The 24,855-nt window shown below is 50.4% G+C and overlaps 10 protein-coding genes across 10 annotated transcripts; 5 read left to right on the top strand and 5 right to left on the bottom strand.

The window, feature by feature from the left end:
- Window positions 1-513: 513 nt before the first annotated feature.
- On the bottom strand, window positions 514-801 carry M437DRAFT_58413 (uncharacterized protein; the record flags this gene model as incomplete). Its single annotated transcript, XM_041023397.1, has 1 exon — window positions 514-801. One exon carries the CDS (start codon window positions 799-801, stop codon window positions 514-516), a length of 288 nt encoding a protein of 95 aa, XP_040875994.1.
- A 237-nt stretch (window positions 802-1,038) lies between these two features.
- M437DRAFT_58117 (uncharacterized protein) lies at window positions 1,039-2,160 on the bottom strand (the record flags this gene model as incomplete). The annotated part of the gene is made up of 2 exons (XM_041023343.1): window positions 1,039-1,775; window positions 1,836-2,160. Coding segments are annotated over 2 exons (1,062 nt in total), but the record flags the coding sequence as incomplete, so codon positions are not given.
- Window positions 2,161-6,518: 4,358 nt separating this feature from the next.
- M437DRAFT_58358 (uncharacterized protein) lies at window positions 6,519-10,491 on the top strand (the record flags this gene model as incomplete). Its single annotated transcript, XM_041023389.1, has 2 exons — window positions 6,519-7,208; window positions 7,261-10,491. The coding sequence occupies 2 exons, from the start codon at window positions 6,519-6,521 to the stop codon at window positions 10,489-10,491; spliced, it is 3,921 nt and encodes a 1,306-aa protein (XP_040875992.1).
- Window positions 10,492-11,438: 947 nt separating this feature from the next.
- On the top strand, window positions 11,439-13,128 carry M437DRAFT_69627 (uncharacterized protein; the record flags this gene model as incomplete). Its single annotated transcript, XM_041025315.1, has 3 exons — window positions 11,439-11,911; window positions 11,988-12,621; window positions 12,880-13,128. 3 exons carry the CDS (start codon window positions 11,439-11,441, stop codon window positions 13,126-13,128), a joined length of 1,356 nt encoding a protein of 451 aa, XP_040875991.1.
- Window positions 13,129-13,766: 638 nt separating this feature from the next.
- M437DRAFT_69626 (uncharacterized protein) lies at window positions 13,767-14,861 on the top strand (the record flags this gene model as incomplete). The annotated part of the gene is made up of 1 exon (XM_041025314.1): window positions 13,767-14,861. The coding sequence occupies one exon, from the start codon at window positions 13,767-13,769 to the stop codon at window positions 14,859-14,861; it is 1,095 nt and encodes a 364-aa protein (XP_040875990.1).
- Window positions 14,862-16,499: 1,638 nt separating this feature from the next.
- M437DRAFT_58245 (mitochondrial carrier) lies at window positions 16,500-17,561 on the top strand (the record flags this gene model as incomplete). The annotated part of the gene is made up of 2 exons (XM_041023369.1): window positions 16,500-17,461; window positions 17,513-17,561. 2 exons carry the CDS (start codon window positions 16,500-16,502, stop codon window positions 17,559-17,561), a joined length of 1,011 nt encoding a protein of 336 aa, XP_040875989.1.
- Window positions 17,562-18,011: 450 nt separating this feature from the next.
- Window positions 18,012-19,040, top strand: M437DRAFT_30567 (uncharacterized protein; the record flags this gene model as incomplete). Its single annotated transcript, XM_041019183.1, has 1 exon — window positions 18,012-19,040. A coding segment is annotated over one exon (1,029 nt), but the record flags the coding sequence as incomplete, so codon positions are not given.
- A 349-nt stretch (window positions 19,041-19,389) lies between these two features.
- On the bottom strand, window positions 19,390-21,245 carry M437DRAFT_78709 (uncharacterized protein; the record flags this gene model as incomplete). The annotated part of the gene is made up of 4 exons (XM_041027036.1): window positions 19,390-19,850; window positions 19,913-20,953; window positions 20,987-21,005; window positions 21,042-21,245. The coding sequence occupies 4 exons, from the start codon at window positions 21,243-21,245 to the stop codon at window positions 19,390-19,392; spliced, it is 1,725 nt and encodes a 574-aa protein (XP_040875987.1).
- Window positions 21,246-22,196: 951 nt separating this feature from the next.
- On the bottom strand, window positions 22,197-23,474 carry M437DRAFT_69623 (uncharacterized protein; the record flags this gene model as incomplete). Its single annotated transcript, XM_041025313.1, has 1 exon — window positions 22,197-23,474. One exon carries the CDS (start codon window positions 23,472-23,474, stop codon window positions 22,197-22,199), a length of 1,278 nt encoding a protein of 425 aa, XP_040875986.1.
- A 326-nt stretch (window positions 23,475-23,800) lies between these two features.
- M437DRAFT_88223 (uncharacterized protein) lies at window positions 23,801-24,640 on the bottom strand (the record flags this gene model as incomplete). Its single annotated transcript, XM_041028780.1, has 1 exon — window positions 23,801-24,640. The coding sequence occupies one exon, from the start codon at window positions 24,638-24,640 to the stop codon at window positions 23,801-23,803; it is 840 nt and encodes a 279-aa protein (XP_040875985.1).
- Window positions 24,641-24,855: the final 215 nt, after the last annotated feature.

Raw genomic sequence — 24,855 nt, 5'->3', positions numbered from 1 at the left:
CGTAGCGATCAAATCAAGATAGGAACTCGCGATGTCCAAAACCCATGGCGGAATGCAACATTTCTGCTTAGTTTTTACAACACGACGGTGCAGTGACCAAAGGATCCAGAGCAAAAGAGTAAACCCTTGACATATGGAACTCGAAAACATAATCTTTTGGAGTAGATCTACAAACATACCAAGAAAAGTGAAGGTAGAATATGCGTGGAGGTCATTGCCAATTGCAGTATGGTTAAAGCATGCACACTTTCATCTAAGCACCGAAATAGAACAACTTGGAGAATCAAGCAAGAAGCATAGCTTTTTTCGTCAAGCAATATCATAGCATAATTGTACATGGGTGACTAAACGAGATGTCGCTCCTCTTCCGACACCATAACAGAAAGAACGCCGAAACAGTTTCGTCATCATTATCGTACAAATAAAGAGTGAAAGCAAGAACGCCGCGCAGTCATGAACACAAAAATGAAATCATAACAACGAAACAAAACATTAGGAGGTGGGATCATCATCTTAGAAATGATCGCCCTTGCGTCCACGCTTACCGTGGAAGTCGATCTCGGGGTGAACAACTCTCATGTGACGCGTGAGTGCATCTGCACGAGAGAAGGTCTTCTCCTCGCGACAGTACTGACAACGAACCTTTTGCTTCTGGCGGTTGTGGATAGTATCCTCATGACGAGTGAGATCGTATGGTCTGCTGAAGATGCTGTTGCAGGGCTTGCCAGTTGAGGGATTGATACGTGTACACTTGTGAGGGCCTTGCTGTGAATTACGCTCGGCAAGGGCAGCAGCGGTCATTGAGCTACCAAGATTGGCCGCAGCAGGTGAACTCGAGCGACGGTCTTCCTCGGGGGATGAAGTGGCAGTGCCTGTCGATGACAAAGATTGGCGAGCTGGGTGTGCATCACGTCTGTGCTTCTGCAGCTTAACAGCTGAGTCAAAGCGCTGGTAACAGCCATCAGCAGTACATGTGTAGCTGCCAGTATCAGCAGTAGTGTGCTGGGGCCTCGAAGTAGAAGGAGCAGTCATGCTACCTTGAGAAGAAGCGCCAGGTCCCTCACTCATGGATGACTCCATAGTAGCTAGGTGAGCAGGGAAGTCTGGTGTGGGTTCAGCATTGAAGTCAGTTGGGCGATAATGCGCAGGAGCATAAGGATTGCTCGGCATTACTGGTTGCTGAGGCGGCAAGAAGTTGAATGTAGTGGAACCGATGGATGATTGGTCTGAGGATGAAGCACGGAAGCCAGCAACGTTTGTTGGAGGAGCTGCCATGCTTGCAGTAAAGTTGTAACCCGAAGGCAGCGTGTCAGCGAACAGAGGCATATCTGCACCCTCGGTGTCGTTGAAATCGAGGAGGGCATCCTTTGGTGACATGGTCTTTGTGGTCTCCCGTCGAAGCTTGGGTTGGTGTGACATCCATTCTCTAGCACTGGCCTCTTCCCTCTGCTGGCGCCTTGAATCTGCAGCTGTAGCCAAGAATGGCCCAGGTGATTTGAAGTTCGAGGAAGCTGGGGCTGCAAAGGGTGAATTTTGTCTGAAAGGTGAACGCTCGCGCGACATTTCTCCGACTGGCGAGTGAGAGCGGATGCTGTTTGCGGTGCGTAACCTTTCGTCAATCAAGTTGCGGTGTGGCGAGAGCATTTTGTTGTTGTTGTTGGTGTGTATCGTTGGTGGCTGAAGGGAATCAGAGTTGTTTGGGTTGAAGAGCTCATCGGCAAAAGCAGCAGACTCTGTGCGGTTGAGCTCGACGCGAGGGGCATTGGCTTTGTAGTCTGGTTGCGAGCTCATATATAAGTATCGCTCAAACAGTTCCAGATCTGGTACATCCTCACCATTGGTTGGCATCTTGAAGAGAGGCGGCCTCTCGTCATTGTCATGGTCAGAACTCGACCTCGGCTGAGGAGTAGACGGTGAGTCCTGACCCCTGCTTGACACTGAATGCCGTGACGAGTGTGCAAAGTCTGGAATGTCCTCGTTGTAAGTTGAGTTGTGCTGGTCGATGGCCATATTTTGCATGGCCAGATGAGCCGCAGGCGTGTGGGAGAGCTTTGATGGTGCGTAGCCGACGTTGTTGAATGTCTGATCGTTGTCGCTGAAATACGACGTGGTAGGAGACTGGTCGGCGTTCGCAATATAAGGATATGTGCTGCCCTGCATGAATGGCGATGAAGAACTGGTCGAGTTTAGAGAGTCGTTTCTCTGATGGCCTTGACCTTTTCGCAGCAGTCCGGTGGTGTGATTCTGGACTGGAAACATATGCCAGTCGTATGTCGATGTGATTGAATCCGTGTCGAAAGAATAGGGGAATGATTGATCCGGTGTGGATTGGTGTGGGTAGTTGATCGATGTAGGGTATCTTCTGGTCGGAAGAGATGTGTCGAAGGAAGATCGAATCGGTGATGAGCTCTTAGTGTTGGAAGTCGAACGGGATCGAACTGTCGAGATGGCATGCTTCGTCATAGGCTCGATAGATGACGTCATGAATGGTCATGTATCCGTTGAATTGGTAACTTAATCTGTCCTCTTTTTCTCTTGAAAGGCTGGATCTCGTGGTAGGTGGGTTGTTTAGGGTTCCTTGAGAATCGGAGAGGGACGCGATGGATTTAATACTCGATAGAAAAATCTTCGTCTCCATTCACAGTTCTTTGCGAATCGGTAATCCTGGCCGAATGAGTGCTGCGCCACGAGAAGTTGCGTGCCGAGCCCGAGAGACGCACCTCCCGCGGTCTAGACTTCATCACCTCCAAAAATATCTACATCTACTACTGCTTCGACAGTGATCTATACTGGAAGAGCATTTACCGTACGGGTCCTAGTGGTTGGTATACCTATGCTGTGTAAGTTCTGTCTCGTAACCCTCTTTCATGATCTCCGCCGCAATTGCTCTCATTCCGGCTGCCTGCGATGGTCGACTCGTCGCACTACACCGCGTGACTTGTCAGAGTCACCGCTGCACTTGCGACTTTCTTGGTGCCTAGAGCCGTACGCTTGGTTTCCCGTACTCGCCAACCATGTTCTACTTTCGGTTCCTTGTAGCACGTTCAAATCCCTTGCAACTTGCACGGATGGATAGGTAAAGAAGGCCATAGCAAATCTTGGTAATCGAACGTTAGTCTCAGGGTCTTGACGGCTAAGGCTGTAGCCTGCATGAAGCATGCAGAAGCCACACGACCCTGTCAGCCGGATCTCGGAGTTGACCTACTTGTGCTCCAGTACATTCGCTTTGACCGAACGATTTTAGGATGCGTCTCGAATTTAGACTGAGCTGCAAGCCAGCTCACCAGAACGACTACGCCCTTTGTCTTGTTTTTATCTAGTTCCTGCATGCTTCCACAGTGCAGCGCATCTGGCCCCTCAGACGAAGGCTTCTCACGAGCCACACTCCACCAAGCCACAAGAACAGATGAATGACGCTATCTGTGGCTGGGGTAGCATCGTCATCGCACGACTCGTCGTGAGCAAAGCAAACACAGGGGGTTTGAAGAAGCGACCGTTCCTTTCCTTTTTCTGGCATGTCGTTCTTTTCCCTTTCCTGGCATGCTGCATGCCTGATGTGCATGAAAGGCCACGTCAGAGGAGCCGTGAAGTTCCATGTTATTTCCATCACTCTAACCAGCATGACCGGCCAACCCGACTCAGGCACGCTTTTACGACGAACGAAGATAATAATGCGTACTCGTATCTTAAAGACTGCGCCCAACTGCTTGGAGCTCGGTCCGTTCGGCAGATGTCAAGATCAAACAGGTGAATGCTGCAGGCCGACTGCCGAGCTCGAGACATTTTTCAGCAAGTCCTTGAAGCAAGAACAAAGAAATACAGCAACTGCTTAAGCGGCTTTGACCGGCTCGTTCATGCGTCCTAGCCGAGCACACCGCTTTGCTGGTAATTCTCGATGTCCGACTAAAGGGCAAAGAAGCATGCATAGCTTACAGTAGAACACGTTGTCTAGCTCTTACTTGTGGCTCCATTCATAACCAGGTTTATCATTACCGATAAATGCAATCACACAATATCAGCATTCTACGTACGATTATAATGATGCTATACTGCCTCGACTGCATATCTCACCAGGATCTTGTTTAGAATAGGCTGGTCGTTGGCGTATATAAATCTCAGAGGTCAAATAACCATTCTCATTGACTTAGTCTTCAAGCAACATTTTGACCAAGACGAGGGAGGCAGTTTTTGCGTCTCGTGGTGTATCATGTTTGATTGATTCTGTCCATGATCAAAACTATACCTCAAGATACTCGCTAGAGCAACGAAGCCTCCATTGTCATACTTATGTGTCAGTTTAAAGGCCTCATAGTCGTTGCTGCTGCCACATGCGTTATCCTGATATCAATGTACGAAGTATGAGCGGCTTGACAAAATTGATAAGAGTTGTTTCTACCACTTAAGCATTCTCTACTGCTAAAGATAGTCGCAGTATAACTGCAGAAGTGCACAGTTTTCTGTAAAGAATGTGGTCTTTGAAGTGAGCCCTTTAAAAGCCATTTTACTGGCCGGACTCATGTTCGAACCGCAAATGTGCGTTGCGATAGCTTACAATGACCCTTGCGTCCCGGCATAGAGAATAGTCTCGCACATAGAGAAGACTAATAAACTTCATGGCTTGTGTTAGTGGTTTGCTGCGTGGTCTTGAAGCACGTACCCACATAGACGTCCAGGTAGTCCACCTCGAGTCAAGCAATATCTAATTTATCGGGGCGAGGAAAGTATTCGATCAGTGCATTTGCAATTAGAAAGTTATCAAATGCAGCGAGTGAGATTCGAACCCACGTTTCTACAACTCCAGTGCGCCACTATGATCTCCGACACGGATGTGCAGAAGAATAGCACACCATCATGCTTGTGTTTGCAAGACATATTTGTGTAGCGTCTTGACCACTAGACCATCGCTGCTTCTGTTGGAATCTAATTCAACTTTAACAAATATGAGGGACCAAAAGAGTCGTAAGGTCGCATGTTCGAGCCTTTGATGGGACGAAAAGAATGTTTTGCGCTTGCTGTACACGATACACAGAGCCAAGGAAGAGACACTGCAGCGAGTGATCGTTTTCGTTTGGAAGCCTGTTTACAGCGGAGTCCACACTTCATGTTTAGTGCCAAATTTCTCGCGCTCCCTTCCACCCGCTTCGATTGATTGCTAACTCATTGGTACTTGTTCAAAGTCTTGTCGTTCTGTCGGACCATCTTCATCGTCTGGCAAATTTGTGTCGTCCATATTCGAGATCTTTCCTCTCTTCTCTCTCGTCTGGCACATCCGTATCAGCGATCTCAAGAACACCTTCAGCATGAACAATGCTAACCATATTCCATCTGAGCAACGGCGTTTCCTGACACCAAGTTCTAACATTGTTTAGACTGATGTTGATTCAACTACATCGGCAGCAGCACCAACAGAGCGACGGCATCTTTTGAGACCTGGATCTGGAATTACCTTGGACCAATGTCAATACAGGTAAACCGGCACCACGAATGCCGATGGGTTGGACCAATGTTGACACAAGCACATCGGCACCACGTCCAGAGCAACAGGATATCCTGACATCTAGTTCCCAGATTGTTTAGATCTATGCTGACTCCAAGACCTTGCCGATGGCAGAGTAAGTCGGGCAGATTGTATAGAAGCGCGACCTACGACTGACTGTTCCAGAGCGCGTATCCAGCCCTCAAATCGGCCAGAACCCGAGACTAGGTACGCCATAGTAGCCTTCGGTGAAGAATAACCGGAGGGTGCATGAAAATTGCATAAGAAGCATATACAGACCTCATCACTGACTGCAAGTAAACACAAACAAGGTCCTCGTTACATAAACGAGGAGATGAAGCCAAAGATTGGGGAAAAGACACGGTGGCGCACTTGGTAATGCTGTAGGGTCTCGCTATATGTTTAGAGGTCGAGCTACGGGAGAACATTTGAATGCACGTTCTTAAGTCCAAGACGTCGAAGCGGAAACAACCAGCTGTGGTATGTCGGGCAGGCGGGGGAGCTGAGATGTGAAGGTGCTCATCTTGTTTGTGGATGTAGAGGCATTTGGTCATACACTATGGGTAGCTTTGTTGGAGGAGTAGGAACAAAACAAGAGCAAAGATGCACAATTGAGATGGCATGATGGAAAATACCCAAGCTCTTACAGGCAGCAGCACAACCGCCAGGTGTCCTCCAAATCTTGGCTCATTCATGAATGTGGGGAAGGAAGTTGCTGGAAGCTCCAGTGTCTCCTAACTCTAGAGTCGATTCGGATCGAGTCTCCTTTTAGCTTTTGTCACCTCTGGTCATCCACAAGACGTCCAATCTCATGTGAGTCCTCTTGTACAGTTCATCAAGCAGTTTCCTAACACAAGCACAGATTCTAATCCTGCCTCTCACACTCGGTTGAGCCGCTCGTCAGTAACGGTTTCAGCTGTAGGTGCATCCCCCGTGCCTCCACCAACGCTCATAACAGACCACATTCTGACACGCACCTTGCAGCATCTTCGACGGTTTTCTTATCGGAACTGGTATCATCATGGCTTCTGAGGCTCCCACCCTCTCTGGCTCTTCTGCCGACAACCTGACGCCCGCCCAGCGTCTGGCCGAGAAGCACGACGACCACAAGCCCACAGTTGAGGAGGTTGTTGACGAGGAGGACATTATCCACCCTCCTCCTTCTGCCTCTGTCACTGCTTCGTCGTCGGCTGGTCCTTCGACTGCCGCTCCTACTCCCGCTCCCGGGTCCGCTCCCGCTCCTGCCCCCAAGAAGTCTTCGGTTCTCGACACTCAATCCGAGGAGCTCTTCCCCTCGCTCGGTGCCTCCAAGCCTCGCTCTTCTGCCGGTCCCTCGCCATGGTCCAAGAAGCCTGCCGCTGTCGCCAACGCCAACGGTCTTCACAATGGTCAGGTCGCCAACAACGCTCCCTCGCGCAGCTCCACCCCTGCCTCGGGCCTTGCTACCCCCGCATCCACTGCTGGTTTCCGTGGTGTCTCTCTGCCAGGTCGTCACACCGAGGCCATCTCCTTCGCTCCTTCGCAGCTTGCTCAATCAAAGGACCTCAAGAAGCCTGTCTCTGAGATCCTCCGCGACATCAACAAGCGCTCAAAGGCCAAGGTTGAGATGAGCCAAGGTGCTGGGGGCTCCTACGCTTTCAGAGCCACCGGTTCTACTCCCAATGATGTACGCGAGACTCTGAAGGAGGTTGCCCGTCAGCTCGGCTCCAGAGTAAGTCTTCGCTAGGCCTCGACGTCCATCTGCCAGTGCTAACAACAAGCAGCAAAGCGTCAAGGTTCCCGTGCCGCTCTCCGTTCGTCCTCACATCATCGGCCGTGGTGGCGCCAACATCACCGCTCTCAGCCAAAAGACTGGTGCCAAAATCCAGGTTCCCCGCCAGGACGACAACGACACCTTTGACGATGACGACTCTGCCACCATCGATGTCCTTATTGAGGGTGATGCTGTTGCTGCCGAGATGGCCCGTCAGGAGATTGAGAAGATCGTCAACGAGCGCACTTCATCCATCAACCTCCGTTTGAAGGATATCCCTGCCGAATTCTACCCCTTCCTTGCAGGTGCCCACAACTCGCGTGTTGGTGACCTCGAGAACGGCCGTGACTTGAAGGTCCAAATTCCTCACTACCACACCTGGGTCGAGCAGGCTCCTCCCCAGCCCGCCGCATACCGCCAACCTCCTGCTTTCGTGCCTCAGGCCAGCCTCCCCATCCAGATTGCTGGCGATCGCTTGGCAGCCAACGAAGCCCGCGCTCAGCTCGAACGTCAAGTTGAGCAGCTCAGACGCGAGCTTGTCTCTGACCAAGTCGCCATCGAGCGTGGCCGTCACCAATTCATTGTCGGCAACAGAGGCACTTCTCTTCACGATTTCCTTGCCGAGACTGGCTGCGCTGTTATCATGCCTCCCGATGCCGAGGATGACGAGAACCTGACCATCGTCGGTCCTGCCGACAGACTCGACGAGGGTCTGAACAAGGTTATGGAGCTTGCATCCAGCATGGCCATGGCTAGTGTCGACATCTCTCGCTCTTTCCCCAACGCTCCTCTTGGTGCTCAGGCCCACGCTCGCAACGTCACCAAGTACCTACAACAGAGACGCGCTATCCAGGATTTGGAGCGCTTGTACAATGCTCGCATTGTTGCCAGCACCGCTCGCAACGGCCCTACTGCTTGGGAGGTCTACTCCCGTGATGGTAAGAACACCATGAAGGCTCGCTCTGACATCATGAACCTTATCAGTGGTCACCCTCCTACCCGTCTCAACCCTGTTCAGGTTCACCCCTTCTACCACCAGCACCTGCGCCAATCAGCTGGTCCTCAGATCCGCGACCAGTTTGGCGTGCACATGGTTGTCCCCGACGAATCGGATAGCGATGATGAGATTCTGCTCGTTTACGAGGGACCTTCTTCGGCCTCTGAATACCAGCTGCCAAGACGTCAGCCTGCTGCCAACGAGGCTCAGGACTTCGAGCGCGCCTTGAAGGAGGCTCAGCAGCACCTTCTTGGTCTGCTCAGTGGACAGCAAGAAATCGTCTCCCGCGACGTTGATGCTCCGTCCAAGTTCCACGACAAAATCAAAAGACACGTCGAGCGTGAGCAGTCAAACCTTCCTTCAGGTCAAATTCCTGTCCAGGTTCTGTATGGTGGACAGGCTCGTAAAGCACCTGCTCAAGGCCTCTCCGTCCGTGGTCCCAGTGACCGTGCCGATGCTCTTGTCGAAAGCCTGCTCGCTTTCATCGAGCAAGAGAAGCAAGACGAACTTGAGCGTGGCTTCACTCTCACTTTCGACTTCCCCCAGAAGTTCGCCAACATTCTGATCGGAAAGAAGGGCGAGAACATCAGAAAACTTCGTGAGGAGTTCGATGTCGATATTCAAGTCAACGATGGTAAGGTCGAGCTCAAGGGCCCTCAAGCCAAGGCAAATGCTTGCAAGGCCCACATTCTTGCTCTCGGCAAGAAGCTCGAGGACGAAGCTACACACGTCATCAAGGTCAAGCCTCAGTACCACAAGGACCTGATCGGCACTAAGGGCAGCATGGTCAACCGTCTTCAGGACAGATACAACGTCAGAATCAACTTCCCTCGCTCAAACAACACCGAGGATGACGATGCCGCTGACGGAGAGACCTCGCGCAAGTCAAACCAGGCTCCTGATGAAGTCATCATCAAGGGCCCCAAGAGAGGTGCTGATGAAGCCAGAGAAGAACTTCTCAACCTTCTGCAATACACCATGGACACGTCTCACACTGCTACTGTCTCGGTCCAGCAGAGCCAGTTGCCATCTTTGATTGGTTCTGGCGGTCGTGAGCTCGATGCTCTCCGTCTTGCCACCGGCGCTCACGTTGACGTTCCCAACAATCGCGAGGCTGCTGATGCTTCTGGACGTGTTGAAATCAAGATCAAGGGCTCCAAGAAGGCTGTCGAAGACGCCAAGAAGCAGATCGAAGAAGCTGCTAAGGTCTTCGACTCAACCGTTACCCGCACTCTGGACGTCGAGAAGAAGCACCACCGCAACATCATCGGTGGTGGCGGTGCTAACATCCGCAACATCGTTATCCAGGCTGGCGGCCCTGATGACAGACAGAAGCTTGCCCGTATGGTGCGCTTCCCTCGTGCCGAGGCTGAGGGCAACACCATCCGTGTTGAAGCCAACCAGGCCATTGCTGACAAGATCATCGAGGCCATCCAGGCACAGGTTTCCGAGCTTGAGAGCCAAACAACACAGATCATCGAGATCTCTCCCGAGAAGCACCCCAAGCTGATTGGTCGTGGTGGTGACATCAGAAAGAAGATTGAGTCAGACTTCGGTGTTCAGCTTGATATCCCCAGACAGTCTGTCACTGGTGCCGACCGCTCGAAGGTTAAGCTTATTGGACGTGCCGAGAACATCGAGAAGGCCAAGGAGCACATCGCTACTCTCACCAAGGATGCTGAGAGCACCGATATCCAGATCCCTCTCAAGTTCCACCACGCTATCGCTGATAACGGCCAATTTTTCCGCCGTCTTCGTAGCGACCTGAAGGTTTCCGTTGACCACAAGGGACAGCGTCCTCCTCAGCGTCCCGAGGCACTCTCTACTCGTAAGGCTGGCTCTGGTATGCCATTGATCACTGATGATGCTACTGGCGGTGCTTCTGATGATAACATCTCGTGGATCGTGCACAACCTGCATGAGAGCGCTCCCGAGGGCGAGATCACCTGGGCCTTGTCAGGATCTTCCCCCGAGAGCCTCGAGAAGGCCAGCGCTCGCGTCAAGAAGGCTCTCGCCGACGCCGAGAAACTGACTCACGCCGGTTTCCTTGTCCTTCCCGACCCCAGCTCTTACAGAAGAGTCGTCGGTCCTCAGGGTAGCACCATCAACGACATCCGTGCCAAGACTGGCACCAAGATTCAGGTCCCCAAAGCCCAAAGCGGCGATGAGGCTATCGAAATCACCGGTACCCAGGACGGTGTTGAGAATGCCAAGGAGATGATCCTGAACGCGATTCAGGGTTAAAAGTAGATGATTAGGATATTAGTGTTTTGTGTTCGCATGGGTGCGTCGGAGTCACAGGGCATTTGCAACAAAAGCGACAGTGCACCATCTAGATGATGTGTTTTTGGATGGGTCCAAAATATCTGAAGAAGCTTGTATTTCGTATTTTTCCTTTCCTTTCTTTACATGCAAATTTTTGCCTAAGTCAAATGTACAGTGGCTGACTCTCATCTTTTGAGGTTCTTGAACACGTCAACGTGAAGGATGTTGTGCATATGCTTGTTCAGTTAGCTTGCAAAAGTACTGTTGAGGCGAGACCTCAACGCACTCTTGACCGTGCATTCTTTTTTCATGCAATTCAGGCAGGAACGACCGCCGAATGATTCACCAAGTGCACAACAACTCGACTCCTTCCGGAATCTGCCTCTTCCGTCGTCTTTGTTTGGTGCTGCAATTGAACTCACCTGCTCTTCTCATGCTTGCTTTGACACCAGCTATAATCTCAACATCATGCAATCATCGCAGCAACCATTGCAAATCACCAAACATGTCATTCGGAGGTGACATTCCTCCAGAGTTGGCCGCAAATGAGGTGCTCGTGTTCAGAACAAAGACCCAGCCTCAGCACAGTTTTGTCCTGCTGCATACCGCTTCTGGATACTTTCCCCCTGCACCACGCGCACTGTGTTTACAGACGTATTTCCGATCATCATGCTAATCTAGAGTCAGCCACAGATACAAACAAAGACGATGCTCTCGCTCTTTTTCATAGATCTGCTCTTAGTGGTCCGGAAGCGGAAAAATGTCGACAAAGAACACGACACACAAGGATAATGGGAAGGCATGGAGAGAGCAACGCACAAAACACGACATATCGGCCCTTTCGAAAATTATCCAAACACACAGAATCATCAAGGTATCTAGAACAACACCATTCTCTCGAAAAAGACTAATCCCTATTTGCAACAATGACGAGTTCGGAAGCCAAACGACATTCGGACCGCATTGCAGCACAGAAAGAGAAGGAAAACTTGCAGAAGAAAGCCAAGGAGGAATTAGACAAACAAGAGAAGGCAAGACTTGAATTAGAGGAAAAGGAAAAGGCATCTCGGATTGCGAAAGGTCTGCCGGAGGATGGCTCCCTCATTTTCAAAATGTTCGGATACAAGGACAGGTCTTTCGCTTATGATCGTCAAGAGGTGTGGCGAACAGAAGACGATGTCAAGATTGGTACCTGGGCAACCAGAGCATACTGGCAACCTTCGAACTTTTATCCTGGCCAGATCTTGAGGATTTTACACAGTCATCCGCACACCAATCTTGATGCGAAGTACAACCCTAATATCGGGGAGATTGCTATGACGGATGTTGAACCTGTGGTTATCAAGATGCGCTGGGCCGTCGTGTTGTGGACTACTGATTTCGGAATATTCACTTTACCGTAAGTCAGGAGAGACCGCTCTCACAGCACTGTGCCTGCATTCGTCGAGAGTTGTGCTAACATCCTTTGCTTACAGTATGTTCACCCTGAAGGGAAAGACAGGCCTTAAAGAATTGACTGATGAACGCCGTCGAGAGTATGTTGCTATGGTCACTGAAGGCACAACTCCCGAATCTGGTAAGCTGACACCATGGCATGGTCATCCCATCATCATGAATGTCAACCCAGAACTCAAAACCCAGTACTCAAATCTCTGCTACGTCGACTTGAGCCGCCCCATGACCATCAACTCCTTCGAATACCTTGAAGAAAACGCGGGCTCAATCGACGGAGACGAATATGTTCGACTAATCAGTCTCTTCAAGATCCAAATTGATAGATGGCTCAACAAGTCTTTCAAGATGTTTGAGGGTAGTCCTGAGTACGATGAGGGCATGCTTGTGATCCCCAACGCCATGCCGACGGCTTCAAGGCAATCCTATGAGGCTTTTGAGGATTGGAAAAAGAAAATGGCGGATACAGAGTTTCCCGGACAGTTCAAGTCGAAGCAAGCAAAGAGCAGAAAGTTTGAAGAATCCAAACCCAAGTCTAAGAGCGGATCTGGAAGTACAAGCTCTGGAGTCAAAAAGTCTCCTGGTAGTGGTCATGGTCGGGGTGGTGGTCGGGGCGGAAAATATAGCAGAGGTGGAGGCAGAGGAGGAAGCAAAGTAGTGAGTCATTGATTGCATCTAAGTGACGGCAACCGAGTAGCAACATTGTGCTTTTGAACCAATAGCAAAGGATACCTTCGGCGTGCAGTACTGGCGGGTGATATATGTTTGTTCGATTTGATTTCTCCAGTTCATAGTTAAGTATAAGAATGCAGTACTAACCCACACAACTCGCTCTACTGTGGTCTGTAATCATCAAAGTATCAAGCATGACTCATGTGCAATGAAAAAGGAAGCTGCGATCGACTGTAAGGATAGATCAAGTCCGAGATCAACTCAAGGAACACCGCGAACGCTCGACAGCGCCAGAGGCAAGCAACATCCATGGAACCATCAATGCGTCTATCGTCACCAAAGCGACTTGCAACGGAGAGTGCAAAAAGTGCAAAAAGATTTGGCCGAAGCCCCAGGGATCGGCCTGGGGGTCGACCTGGAGTACTTACTCCCGTTGCACTCGTGTTTCGGGTTTTAAACTTGGCATATGTTGCAAGACCCCTACACCACTGAGCACATTTTGGCTCCTGATTAGGGGTAACATATAGTCAATCCATTGATCAGTGTGACGGAGAATCTGGTGCACTTGGGCTTCTGGATTGGATTCAGGGGCTATCTAGCTCACTTTTTGGAATACACAATTCAGAGCGGATGGTGTTGTGTTCATCACGTGTTTGAATGTAATATTTGTATCTTACTGAAGTAGGACTTGAAGATAGACAGACACAATCTGATATCAGCACTCACGTTTTGAGCCTCCTTGTGTCATCTACCCTCATTCTAGCCTGTAGGTCATGGCCTTCTTGTCGACCACGGCAGGAACCTTGTTGTTTATCCTTGTCTCACCCAAACAAAGGTCATCAAGTCTACCAAATCCCTTTGCAATAATGGTGCCATTTCTTCATTGGACACAAAGAAATGATCAAGTCATCCCATATCATGAATACCGCATCCGGACGAAGTCAAACCTTGAACAATGCGAGATTTTTGTTATTTTCTGCTTTCGGACCAATACAGTTTCTTTGTGTACACACAGAATCAACCTCAAACTGTGGTATTCTGCTCGAGTGCTCCTCGACTACCTGTTGAGTTATGAGTTCATGCCACATCTTCGGCTAAAGAAAGATATCCTGGTCAACCTTCTTGCAACGATGGCGCCAATGACCTATGCATCCGCAGCTAAGAAAGCTGGTATAGATCCAGTGGTAACAACAGGCGTTGTTGGTGGAGGTGTCTCAAAACCAAAGACTTCTCCTACCCATTCCAACACCAAGAAGTCGTCACCAGCACCCAAGAAGCCAGTCTCGGCCCCCAAAAAACCGCCATCAGCATCTACGGGACTGATATCAGCAACTAGACACTCCTTGAGGCTCGAAGGCAAACCTCCAGAGATCGGCCCATCTCCTGCCAAAACCAAGTTCGAGAACGAGAACTTTGTTCTGGTGGTCGGTACCAAGGATAAAACGCGCGAAGGTGCCCCTATCAAGAAGCGATTCAGAAGAGAAAAGGAAACGGGTGATGACGAGTTGGTTGCTTACCGTGCCGATCGAGGTCTTGAACACTTCTACCCTGGCATGATCATTCGCGCAACCGCATCCAACTATCAAACCAGTTTCAGAGATTCTGTTGATGAGCTGGATGACATAAAACGCAAGGATCTGGACGTCATGGTACACAAAGACGGCCCAATATACGCCAAGAAACGACCTATGGTCGTACTCTGGAAGACTCTAATGGGGCTTGTGTGTGCACCAATGAATTCACTCAGCGCCGTGGGCATGTTCGATGAGTCAAAGAGATGGGACGAGCTTGTGAGCGCCACAACAGTCGGTGATGAGTCCTGGCCAGGAAAGACACCTTGGGCAGGAAAGCCACTGATCTTCGAGGCTTACGAAATCGAAAAGGGACAGCCACTGCACGGGAAATGCTTCATCAACCTTGCAACCCTAGTACATATCTCTTTTCATGAGGAGTTACATGTGAGAATGGGTCGCTTGGCTGGTGACCAATACTGCAGATTGATGAATGCCTTCATGTTCAGACAACACAAGTTCCTCGAAAGTGCTTTTGCTGAGTATGGCGAAGGGAATGGACTTGAGAATCTTTTTGAGGCATGGCAGTCGCAGAAGTCAGGAGACATGCTATGGTCAGGTGAGGCCCCGGAAGACTGGAAGCAAATAGAAGCTCGTATGAGTAAGAAGTTGCCAAAGATAATCGACAATACTGGCAAGTATACTTTGGTATGAGGAAGGACATTTGGCTGCGTCGTATCTGTGGCTTCCATAGATATCACATGTATAAGAGGTTGAAGGATATAGGATGACAACAAGGGAGATCCAGAGTGTGTACTTGTCATTTAATCATAGCACGGCATTGCAAGTTGTTTCTAAGAACAAGCAGTCAAGAGTCAAGACAATGTCCAGATGGCTTGCTATCATGAACAAAGAACATGACGCAGCAATCAGAATTAGTGTCCTGGTGGCGTCTGTAAAGTGTTGGAGAGTTGATGCCCATAGACTCGAAGGCAGCGGCGAACGGAAGAGCAGCTCTCGATACTTGCGTTTTGGAGGAGCTCAAGCAAGCTCCCTCGTTCCATCCGTCCAGTCCCGATCCGGGAGAGATCGGGAAGCGGCTCTCCTCACGCCTGCCTCCGGCAGCGATCCCCCACACACTTAGTGCGGGGATCGCTGTTTCCCCACCTGAATGGTCAGACAACAACATCATCAACTCCTCGTCTCCACGCAAGAACTCGTTGGTGTCGTGAGATGGGCAGAAGCGACAATGTATAGGAACCAGGAACAACAGACCCTTGATGAAAAGCGTGCCTGATTTTCCGGAGCGACCTGGTCGCTGGGTTAGGTTGTCGACACGGCAGCTCATGAAACAAGCCAACCCTTCGCAGGCGCAACGTACGTAGCTACCCTTGTGTATCTCTTGGGCGAGCGAATGGCGATACGCCAGCTTTACCTGGAGCTCGACTGATTGGTTCGAGGGCAGACAACGGTCTCTGCCATTGGCCGCGGGGCAAAGGTTAGGTGCTGCCAACTGCTGAAGCCTGATACAATTGACTTGTGATCAACCCCGCATCTCGTTCGTAGCCTTGTAAGAAGGAGCGAGTAACAGAGTGACTTCCCTGCGCAAAAGCAGGTCTTCCCTCTTCTGTCCACAAGGTTCGTCTCTTGAACGAAACCGTAGAATTCCGGACGAACAAGATCCTTCTTCCCAAGACTTGAGCGACATCCGCAATTCCGATATATATAGCTTTATCTGCTTTCACCTCGATCGTCTTCTCCAACAACAACAACCACATCCGCTGTTGATTTGTGTTGTCTCTTTTCTTGCGAACAAGATAGTTCAGACGTTGTCGACCGTACAAGCCATCCCGATCACAGAATACGCCAGCTCAACGAGCAGTAGCGGACGGGTATCTGGACAGTGGATATCAAGGTAAGCAGTTGACTTCGTCTCCACCAAAAAGTCCCGTTATGTCCTCTATGGGTTGCCGGGATGAGCCATGGCCACCACGGCTAGCGATGCAACCTATCGCGGCTTCGACTTCACGACGCTCAAGGGGGCCGATTGTGTGGACGGAAGATCTCGCGGCGATGGATGCCGGTTGGCTTGCAAGCTCTCTCCACCCGTCCCGATATGAAGACGTTTCGAGAAACCACATTGATGCACTCCAAACGCATGCTATTCGCACATACTCTGGCTAGGGTTATCGGCTGACATCTTGTGTGCTACTCAACATAGAACGAAGACGGCTCACCCTCCCTGAGTCACGCCTCGATCATCGCATAGCCGAGGTCAGAGCAACCTTTATCAGTGTATAACTTCGATCGAGCAAGATAGGATCTTTCATCGAACATTTTTGTCTGCCCAACATGAGCACCACATCGAGTATTTCTGAAGCAGCGGCTGCTGCCCGCAGCGCAGCCAAAGAAGCACCTCAAGCAATGAAGGCAGCAGCCGAGAACCCTAGAAAGGCTACTCAGGACCTTTTGCACACACCATTCGTGCGCGCTGCCTTGCCATTCGTCAATGGTGGAGTTGCTGGCATGGTTGCTACCACCGTCATCCAGCCAATTGACATGATCAAGGTGCGCCTTCAGCTTGCTGGCGAAGGTGTCAAGACTGGACCCAAGCCCACACCCCTCTCAGTGACTCGCGATATCATCGCTAGTGGCAAGGCTCGCGATCTATACACCGGACTCAGCGCAGGTCTCCTCAGACAGGCCGTCTACACGACAGCTCGTCTCGGCTTCTTCGACACATTCATGGGTACCTTGACCAAGAGAGCAAAGGACCAGGGCAAACAGATTGGCTTCGCCGAGCGTGCAGTAGCTGGTCTTTCTGCAGGTGGTTTGGCAGCCATGGTCGGAAATCCTGCAGATCTCGCACTCATCCGCATGCAGAGTGATGGCTTGAAGCCTGTCGCCCAGCGTGCGAACTATAAATCAGTCTTTGACGCCCTTACTCGCATCTCTCAGAAGGAAGGCGTTGCTGCTCTCTGGTCGGGTGCTGGACCAACCGTAGTCCGAGCCATGGCTCTCAATTTCGGACAACTTGCCTTCTTCTCAGAGGCCAAGAACCAACTCAAGGATACTTCTCTGTCGCCTCGCACCCAGACATTGGCGGCATCAGCTGCGGCAGGATTCTTTGCATCCTTCTTCAGTCTACCATTCGACTTTGTCAAGACCAGACTGCAGAAGCAGGTCAAGGGACCCAACGGCGAGGTGCAGTATAAGGGCATGTTTGACTGCTTCAAGAAGGTCGCAGCCGAGGAAGGTCCGTTGAGATTCTACAGAGGATTCTCGACCTACTATGTGCGCATCGCGCCTCACGCGTAAGTTTGAACAAAACCACATACCATGACAATGGCTGACATGTATGACAGAATGGTGACACTGATTGTTGCCGACTACCTTGGCTTCATCACCAAGTAAGTGAGGCCGGTGATTGATGAAGAATGAGTGAAGTACGATGAAGCACGAAGAGAAGACCTGAGAGACAGTAATACCCACGAGAACTTTTGATATGATTAAGACCCAAGGCCTGGTTGCCTAGAGACGGACATAAGCAGATAGTAGATTCAGTATGCCAAACAGCATTGATCAAAATTGAATGGGTCCGAATGTCGACCAGTGTGTAGGAAGGTATGAGCGACTGTGTCACTGTGAGTGGAGAAATGGGAAGGAGCGCATCGGGCTTGGCGCGAGCGAACGCGCCTCACAACGCGTCTTCCCCAAACGAGTTTCTCGAGAGCTTCGAGCATCTGCCCAATCAAGAACACAATCAATATGTCGCTCAGGACAAGACATTCTACGGTCGCATCAACACCGGCGCGAGGTACTCCAGGTCGAGCTAGCACCGCTGCCTCAACCCAACGAGCCTCCACGAACGAACTTCCACCTTACCAACCTCTACAACATCCGCTCAGCGCTGCCGGCCGCGACAAACTGCGCCAACTATCACAACCTCTCAAGTTTCAGCAGAACCACCAGCTGCTTGCCGAAGTCATCGCATGCCTGGGCGAGGCTGCCGCCGAAACAAATGAAGCCTTGACCAACAAAGAACAAGCTCTGGAGCGTGCTCGTAATAAGGCTAGGAACAATGACGACCCCGCCGCAACCCAGCAGCGTGTACAAGAGATGGAGGCTCAATTTGAGGAGCTACAGGCAAAGGTGGACAGCATGACTGCTCAGATGGACAAGGACGTACGGAAGATGATTGATGTCGACAACAACATCGAAGACATGCAACACACCCTTTCCGACCTCGTCAAAGACGTCTCGAATGCTTCTACACAACGAACACAACGCACTCAACGAGGCGATGACGAAGAAGAATACTCCGACTTTGATCCTACCGACCCTACAAACGCCACACAACGACCACTCGCCGTCTCCGAACTCTTCAATGACCGCGTTGCTCGTGCCAAAGATCGCTACACGGCACAGAGTTTGACCGATCGCTACAGCAGAAGCAATCACTACAAGGGCTTCAAACAAATCACCCACGATGCTCGTAACAATGAAGACCCACTTCCACCCGCCCACCTCTGGTTCAAGGAAGACCGGCCCGATGCTGGACAAACCGCCCTTGGTGCCGAAGACAGCGACGACGATCTGCAAATCGCAAAAGAAACAGTGAGCACAAGGTGTCCCTTGACACTGCGAGAATTCGTCGATCCAGTTACCAGCATCAAATGTCCCCACTCGTTTGAGCGCGAAGCCATCACCTCGATGATCCAGATGCCTAACAATCATGTGCGATCCGAGGGTGCTGCTGCTGTTCAGTGTCCAGTTGGCGGATGTCAGAAACTGCTGACGCTGAATGATATACACAGCGATCCTGTCATCAAACGCAAGATTGCCAGGTTACAAAAGGCTATGAGGGATGCTGAGGAAGATAGTGATGAGGAAGGAGGCAATCGACCACATAGTATCGCCAGTGACGATGATGATGATGCTATGGATGTCGACCAGACGCCTGTGCAGAGATTGAAAAAAGAGAGGCTGAGTGGCAGGACGCCTGGTCCGTCTGCTGCGCCGGCTGCGAGTCAGCGCAGAGGCAGAGCTGCTGTGTTGAGTATAGACGATGATGACGAGGATGAATGAGTCAATGAATTAACCGTTTAGAGGAAGCAGGGTCTACGCAAAAGGCGCAAGCAGCAAAACATTCAGATACCATTAAGCTCTTGCAAGACTGCACATATAAACATTCTATCACCTCCTTGTCTGTGGCTGCATCAAGCGTCTCTCTGGTTCTCACTCACAAGGATCTGAACAAATCTGTCCAGTTCCCTCTTTTCTTCTGTCCTCCTTGCGCATCTCTTCCTTCTTCCAGCCTGTATGCCACGCCGGTATCAACCCTCAACTCAGGCTTCTTTCTCTGACTCTTACTCGGTTGCAACCTCTCCTGTGCCATCGCTTTTCTCCACGCCTCTGGCCCTCTAGATGCACTTCTCCCTGCCGTCTCCACACCTCGGTAGTTGGTGTGCAGCGTAGCATCAATATTGGCAAAGCCTTCACGTCTGCTAGACGGTGCAGGACGAGGACCCATGGGCTGGCGAGGCTCAATGATCGGCAATGTCGGTTCCTTCTCCGAACGCAGAGTTGTCTTGTTTGGGTGAGAAGAGAAGCGGCCGGTAATACGACGAGAGGCGCGGACGATAGATTCACGGATTTTCCATTGACGGCGTCTGGCAATGACGAAGAGGACTAAGAAGATTACTAGAGCATTGTCAGCATTCGGTTTGGTGTTTCGTTCGATAGAAGAGGTATGGGTGACTTACTGCCTAGACCAACACCAATAGAGACGACGCTGATGATTGCTGCAAAGGCTCCTTTGCTGAGTTGGAAACTACCAGAGTCGCCGCCTGAAGCTCCGGCTGCATTGTCCGCGGCAATGTCTGCTGCCGAGGACGAACTGCTGCTTTGAGTTCCGTATACTGTGAGCGATGGACCCGAGTCAGAAGTCTCTGCCACCGACGGTACAACAGTGTTATCAACAGAGGAGGTAGAAGTTGCACTGGTCACAGTGACGGGAATAGTGTAGACTTTGTTACTGGTAGACGATGCAGAACTCGTTGACATTATTTGTGAGCTCGATGTGCTGAAATGATTCGTTGTCGTCGAAGAAGATGCAGCTGAGCTGATAGCAGTTGCTTTGTCGCTGTAGGAAGAAGATTGGATCAGAGCTGTTTGAGAGCTCTTGATTTGAGCAGCATTGGTGTCGATGGCTACGGCTGCGTCGCTAGTCTGGGTGGGCTGTGTGAGCTCTGCGGAGCCTTCAGCCTGCTGGGACACACTTGATACTGATGTGTCTGATACTTGCGAGGAGGCAATGCCCGCCAGCAAGCTGGGAGGGACCGACGTCATGATTGATGTTGAAGAGCCATAGATTACAACAACCACAGTAGCTGACGCCTCTGTGGTTGTTGCTTGTTGCTGAACAGTTGTAGTCGTTTCTGCATTAGATCGAAGCTCAAGTCCGATCGGTGGCAACGCGTCAGCATTACCACCGTTAGCGCTCGGGTTGGCAGCCAAAGGCTGGGCCAAAGTCGATGCAGAGCTCGAATTGGTGTACAGTGCAGAATCGGGTTGGGTTGATGAAGCAGATGCCGAGACAAGAGATGTATCAGTGCCTGTCAGGAATGCAACAGTGGAGTGTGCCAGTGCATCAGCTTCAGCGGATGAGATCGCCGCTGCCAATTGCGAGGATGACAGTTCTGCTGCATCCTTTGCAGCCTCATCAATCAGAGATTGAGGAGCATCCGTGATGGTCGAGATCGAGGTCCCAACTTTGCTTGCAAATACTGTAGCCTGAACTTGGGCTACGGTTTGTGTGACTTCGATGTGCATCGTACTGGTTGCTTCAGACCGCAGCTCGAGATGTGTTGTGGGTAGTGCTTGCCAGGGAACTGATTGAGCCATCATCGTAGCAGGCAAGTACTCCATGTATACGGTGGATGTGCCCATACGAACAGCATAGATAGTGCTGGCTGAGTTGGTGACAGTTTTAGTGATATGTATGTGGCGTGTGCTTGTGACTGTTTCTTCCTCGGGAGCGAGTGGCTGCTGCCATAGGCCGGCCACGGCAGCGAAGGCAAAAGAAGGGAACCGCATTCTAGTTTTGTTTGTTGGCTTGACTTGAAAGAAAGTTTGATGGTCTCTCTGGTTGGAGGTCTGAAAAGAGGTTGCGAAGGACAACAGTCAAAGGCAGACAATCGCAAGACACTGAAGACGAGAGAACCAGCTCGTGTAAACAATAAAAGTTCAATCGCGATACGCAAAACAACAAAAAGCGGAAGGAACAGATAACATTAAAAATTGAATAGCAAGATACGAAGCAGGAAGTCGCGTCTCGACCTACCATTCATACCTTTCGAACTTCTGCTTGTTACGCGCCGAAGTCCTTGTCAGAAGTCCGTGCCGCATGCTGTGCACCTCGTGCATGTGTGCCAATCACTTGTCTTGGTACTTAGTCTAATAAAAAATCAAGACGACCTATATCGTAGCCGCCCATCGATTTGTCGATTGGTTTGACGCCGGAGACGTCCTCCAGACTGGTGATGGTGTATTTAGCAGGCGTTTATCGAAACCACAGCTCAAGGCACGATTGGTCAATCAAGCATGGCGTGCAGGTTAGACATCAGATTCATGCGATAGTCTTCATGCTATTGCAGAATTGACTTGCAATTACTGATTATTTCAAGAAGACGACCCATGTCTGTAATTTGAGAAGATGGTCGCGAGATTGACTTGTCCTCGGTGCAGAATCCATGGCAGAAACTCGGCATTTTTGGTGGAGCTTTCACGACGACATCTCCTTCCTTCCTATCGTGCGTGCGAGGGATCTTCGCTCCGTTACGTCTGATACCGAGTGAAAATTGATACGATGACTACATAACTCGACTGCCTACCGTACATTGATGTGAGCTGCGTGGTGCCATATGTACCTGATTCGGTATAGTTGCATCGCAACACAAGAGTCCGCCAACTTTGCGGTAGGATTGATTATCGCCGCCGGAAGGGAAAATCTACACGAACCATACAAAGTCTTTTCATTGACTACCACTACTCTAATATCTCCCCCTCCTCTAGCTCCAGTCGTCCCCAGTCTGCACTTTTTGACTTGGAGGCCATCAGCTCCTTCTTCTTGCCAAGGAGGGACCAGACCATTGTGTGGTCATCTCTCACGGGTTGATAGTCGCGCATTCTGCTATTCTGCGTATCCACCTCCTTCTGCTCATGCTTGCCTACATCACCACCAGTGAGCAACTTCATACCTCGATTCTTGTATTGTTCCTGGAAGTAGTTGTAGGCAATGTGCTTGCGCGTCTCCTGATAGAAGTCAAGAGCAATCATCAGGCGGTTGTACTGATCTCCTGGAAGGTATCCCAAATCTGTCTCGATGTACTCTCGTGTACTGACATACATCGTTTGGTGCAAGCTGACGAAGGTCCTTGGTTTTAACTCCCTTCGTCGCCCGGGGTGAGGTCGAAATTGGAGAACACCATAGTATGTTGTTTCACCTTCCCAGTCATCACCCTCTTCAGTAATGCTGATACACTCATATTGCTTCTCACCACCCCAGTCTTTTCTGTTATTCAGACTGAACATTGGTGCGCAGCAAAGGCCGGTGTTCGTAGGATACAGCACTACCATGGGCCGCATCTTTGCATACAATGGTGCCTGCTTGGTAATCCCAATCATGGGATCTCCGGGTATAGCATTATAATTGTTCTGGAACACACTATGTGTCGCCCAGATTATCATACCCGGAAAGAAACAATCGGGATACAGACGTGGTTCTTGACGGCAGTAAAAGTGGCCAATATAATTGCCATCGTGGTAGAGGTTTGTCCACAAATGTTTGATGCCATCAACTGTGTCTACTCCGATATCTTTCTTCAGATAAAGGTTGCGGTCTTCTGGGTCTCTGTAAGGCTCGTCACGCGTCAATCTAGAGTCGAATGAGCGCATTGATGCTTTCGACATAGATCGACCGTGAGAGGGCCGAGAGTCTCTAGATCTGTCTCGATGGTGTCGAGAGTCCCGAGAGCAGGTACGCGCATGGGAAGGCCCAGCTGAACGAAGAGACCGTCGAGAATCAGATGGATGCAGTGATCTTCGCGAGGAGACTCGCTGCAGTCCATGATCAGATGATTCAGGAAGTACAACCGCCGAAGCCAGTAACTTCTGGGGCTCGAATGGAGGCAAGGGTTTCTGAGACTTCTTCGGACTTGTAGGAGAGAAGCTCGATCTCCTCGGCGAGAGGAACTGGACAATCTTGGTTCCAACACGCTTCAACGCGTTGGAAGACTGCGTGTCAATGGGTGTAGGTCTGGTCATGTTGGATTATATGGTGACAAATGGACGGATCTGACGGGATGATCTGTGGCTCATCATTATGTGCGAAGTAAACAAAGAAATCAGATGGAAGGAACGCTTCTGATTCTCAGTCATACACAATCCGTTTTCGGCCTCCAAAAGATGTCTTTGTTTTGGTCCGAGCCCTTCGACTATTGATCAACGGGAACAGCTACCTCAAAAATATGTGGCTCAAGCGACAAGTTCAAACCCCTCAATGAGTCAAATGAGAAGATGCAAGTGGTCAACCTCAATTCTTCGAATCTATAGACAAAAACTCCAAAACACATAAAGATACTGGTCAGATCTCAAACCCGCTGGAACTTCTTCTTGCTCATCCTTCTCGACTTTTCATTGGCAAATCTAACACCAGGTTTTGGCTGGTGTTCGTGATCAGGCCTCCAAGGTGACCATGGCTCAGAGTTGCCGTCGTTCGTATCGAACTTGGCAAAAGCAGCGGTTCTGGATTCTCGCTCCTTCATGGTGAGAAGATCCATCAGTCTGCTGTATTCTCCACCCTCGATGCGGCCAACATCGTCGTAAATAGTCTCCCACTGACTGATCCAGTGGGGTCGGGACAGATCAGCGTAACATTTTGGTTCACAGTTGTACTCTTTGTTGAACTTTGCAAGTATAGGCATTCCGGCCCAGGGGGTGTTGCCGCGCCAGAGAGGTAATGTAGAGACACTGACATATTCATCCATCCTGGTCTGGCGCAGTTTGGCTTCATCCAGGGTATAGAGTGGGATAGCGGCCACGCCAGCATCTGTTCTCCACACGACAATCATGTAGCGGAACTTGGCGGCGATTGGACCTGCTATGGTAGTTTTGCCGATAGTTCCATCATAAGGTTCTGCTTTCGTGTCTGTCTGAGGATAACAATCGATTGCTTTGACAATTCTTCCTGGCCACAGATTGTCAAGCTTGACGTCGACTGCTCTGACAGCGTAGAGCTTGAAGAACTTTTTCTTCTCAGGGTTATACAGCACACGCCTCTCGTAGTTGATGCCTTCATCCTTCTGATGCTCTTTGAAGAGCTCGTCCTTGCTCTCGGTGATCTTGAGACGTTCAGATCGTCGCAGAGGCTGGCCATCTGGCCCGACTGGGTTCTTTGTGAGCGAAAATAGGGTTGACTTGGATTTAGTCATCGCTGTGGTTTGATGCAGCGCGAGATAGTCTGTGAGAGTGTTGTGTGATGATTCGATTGCGGGAGTCCTAGAGCAGTTTATGGAGCCCAAATTCCTTGCGAATGTCTTTGTTCGCCTAGTTCAATTGGACCTATTCCGGCTGACAGAATTGTGAACCATCACGGGCATGGATCCTTTGTCTTTCTCAGCTTCAAAGAATTATCCGAGCATCTGGC

Source organism: Aureobasidium melanogenum (assembly GCF_000721775.1).
Source record: "Aureobasidium melanogenum CBS 110374 unplaced genomic scaffold scaffold_28, whole genome shotgun sequence".
Lineage (NCBI taxonomy): Eukaryota > Fungi > Ascomycota > Dothideomycetes > Dothideales > Saccotheciaceae > Aureobasidium > Aureobasidium melanogenum.
This window is presented reverse-complemented; position numbering and strand designations above follow the sequence as displayed.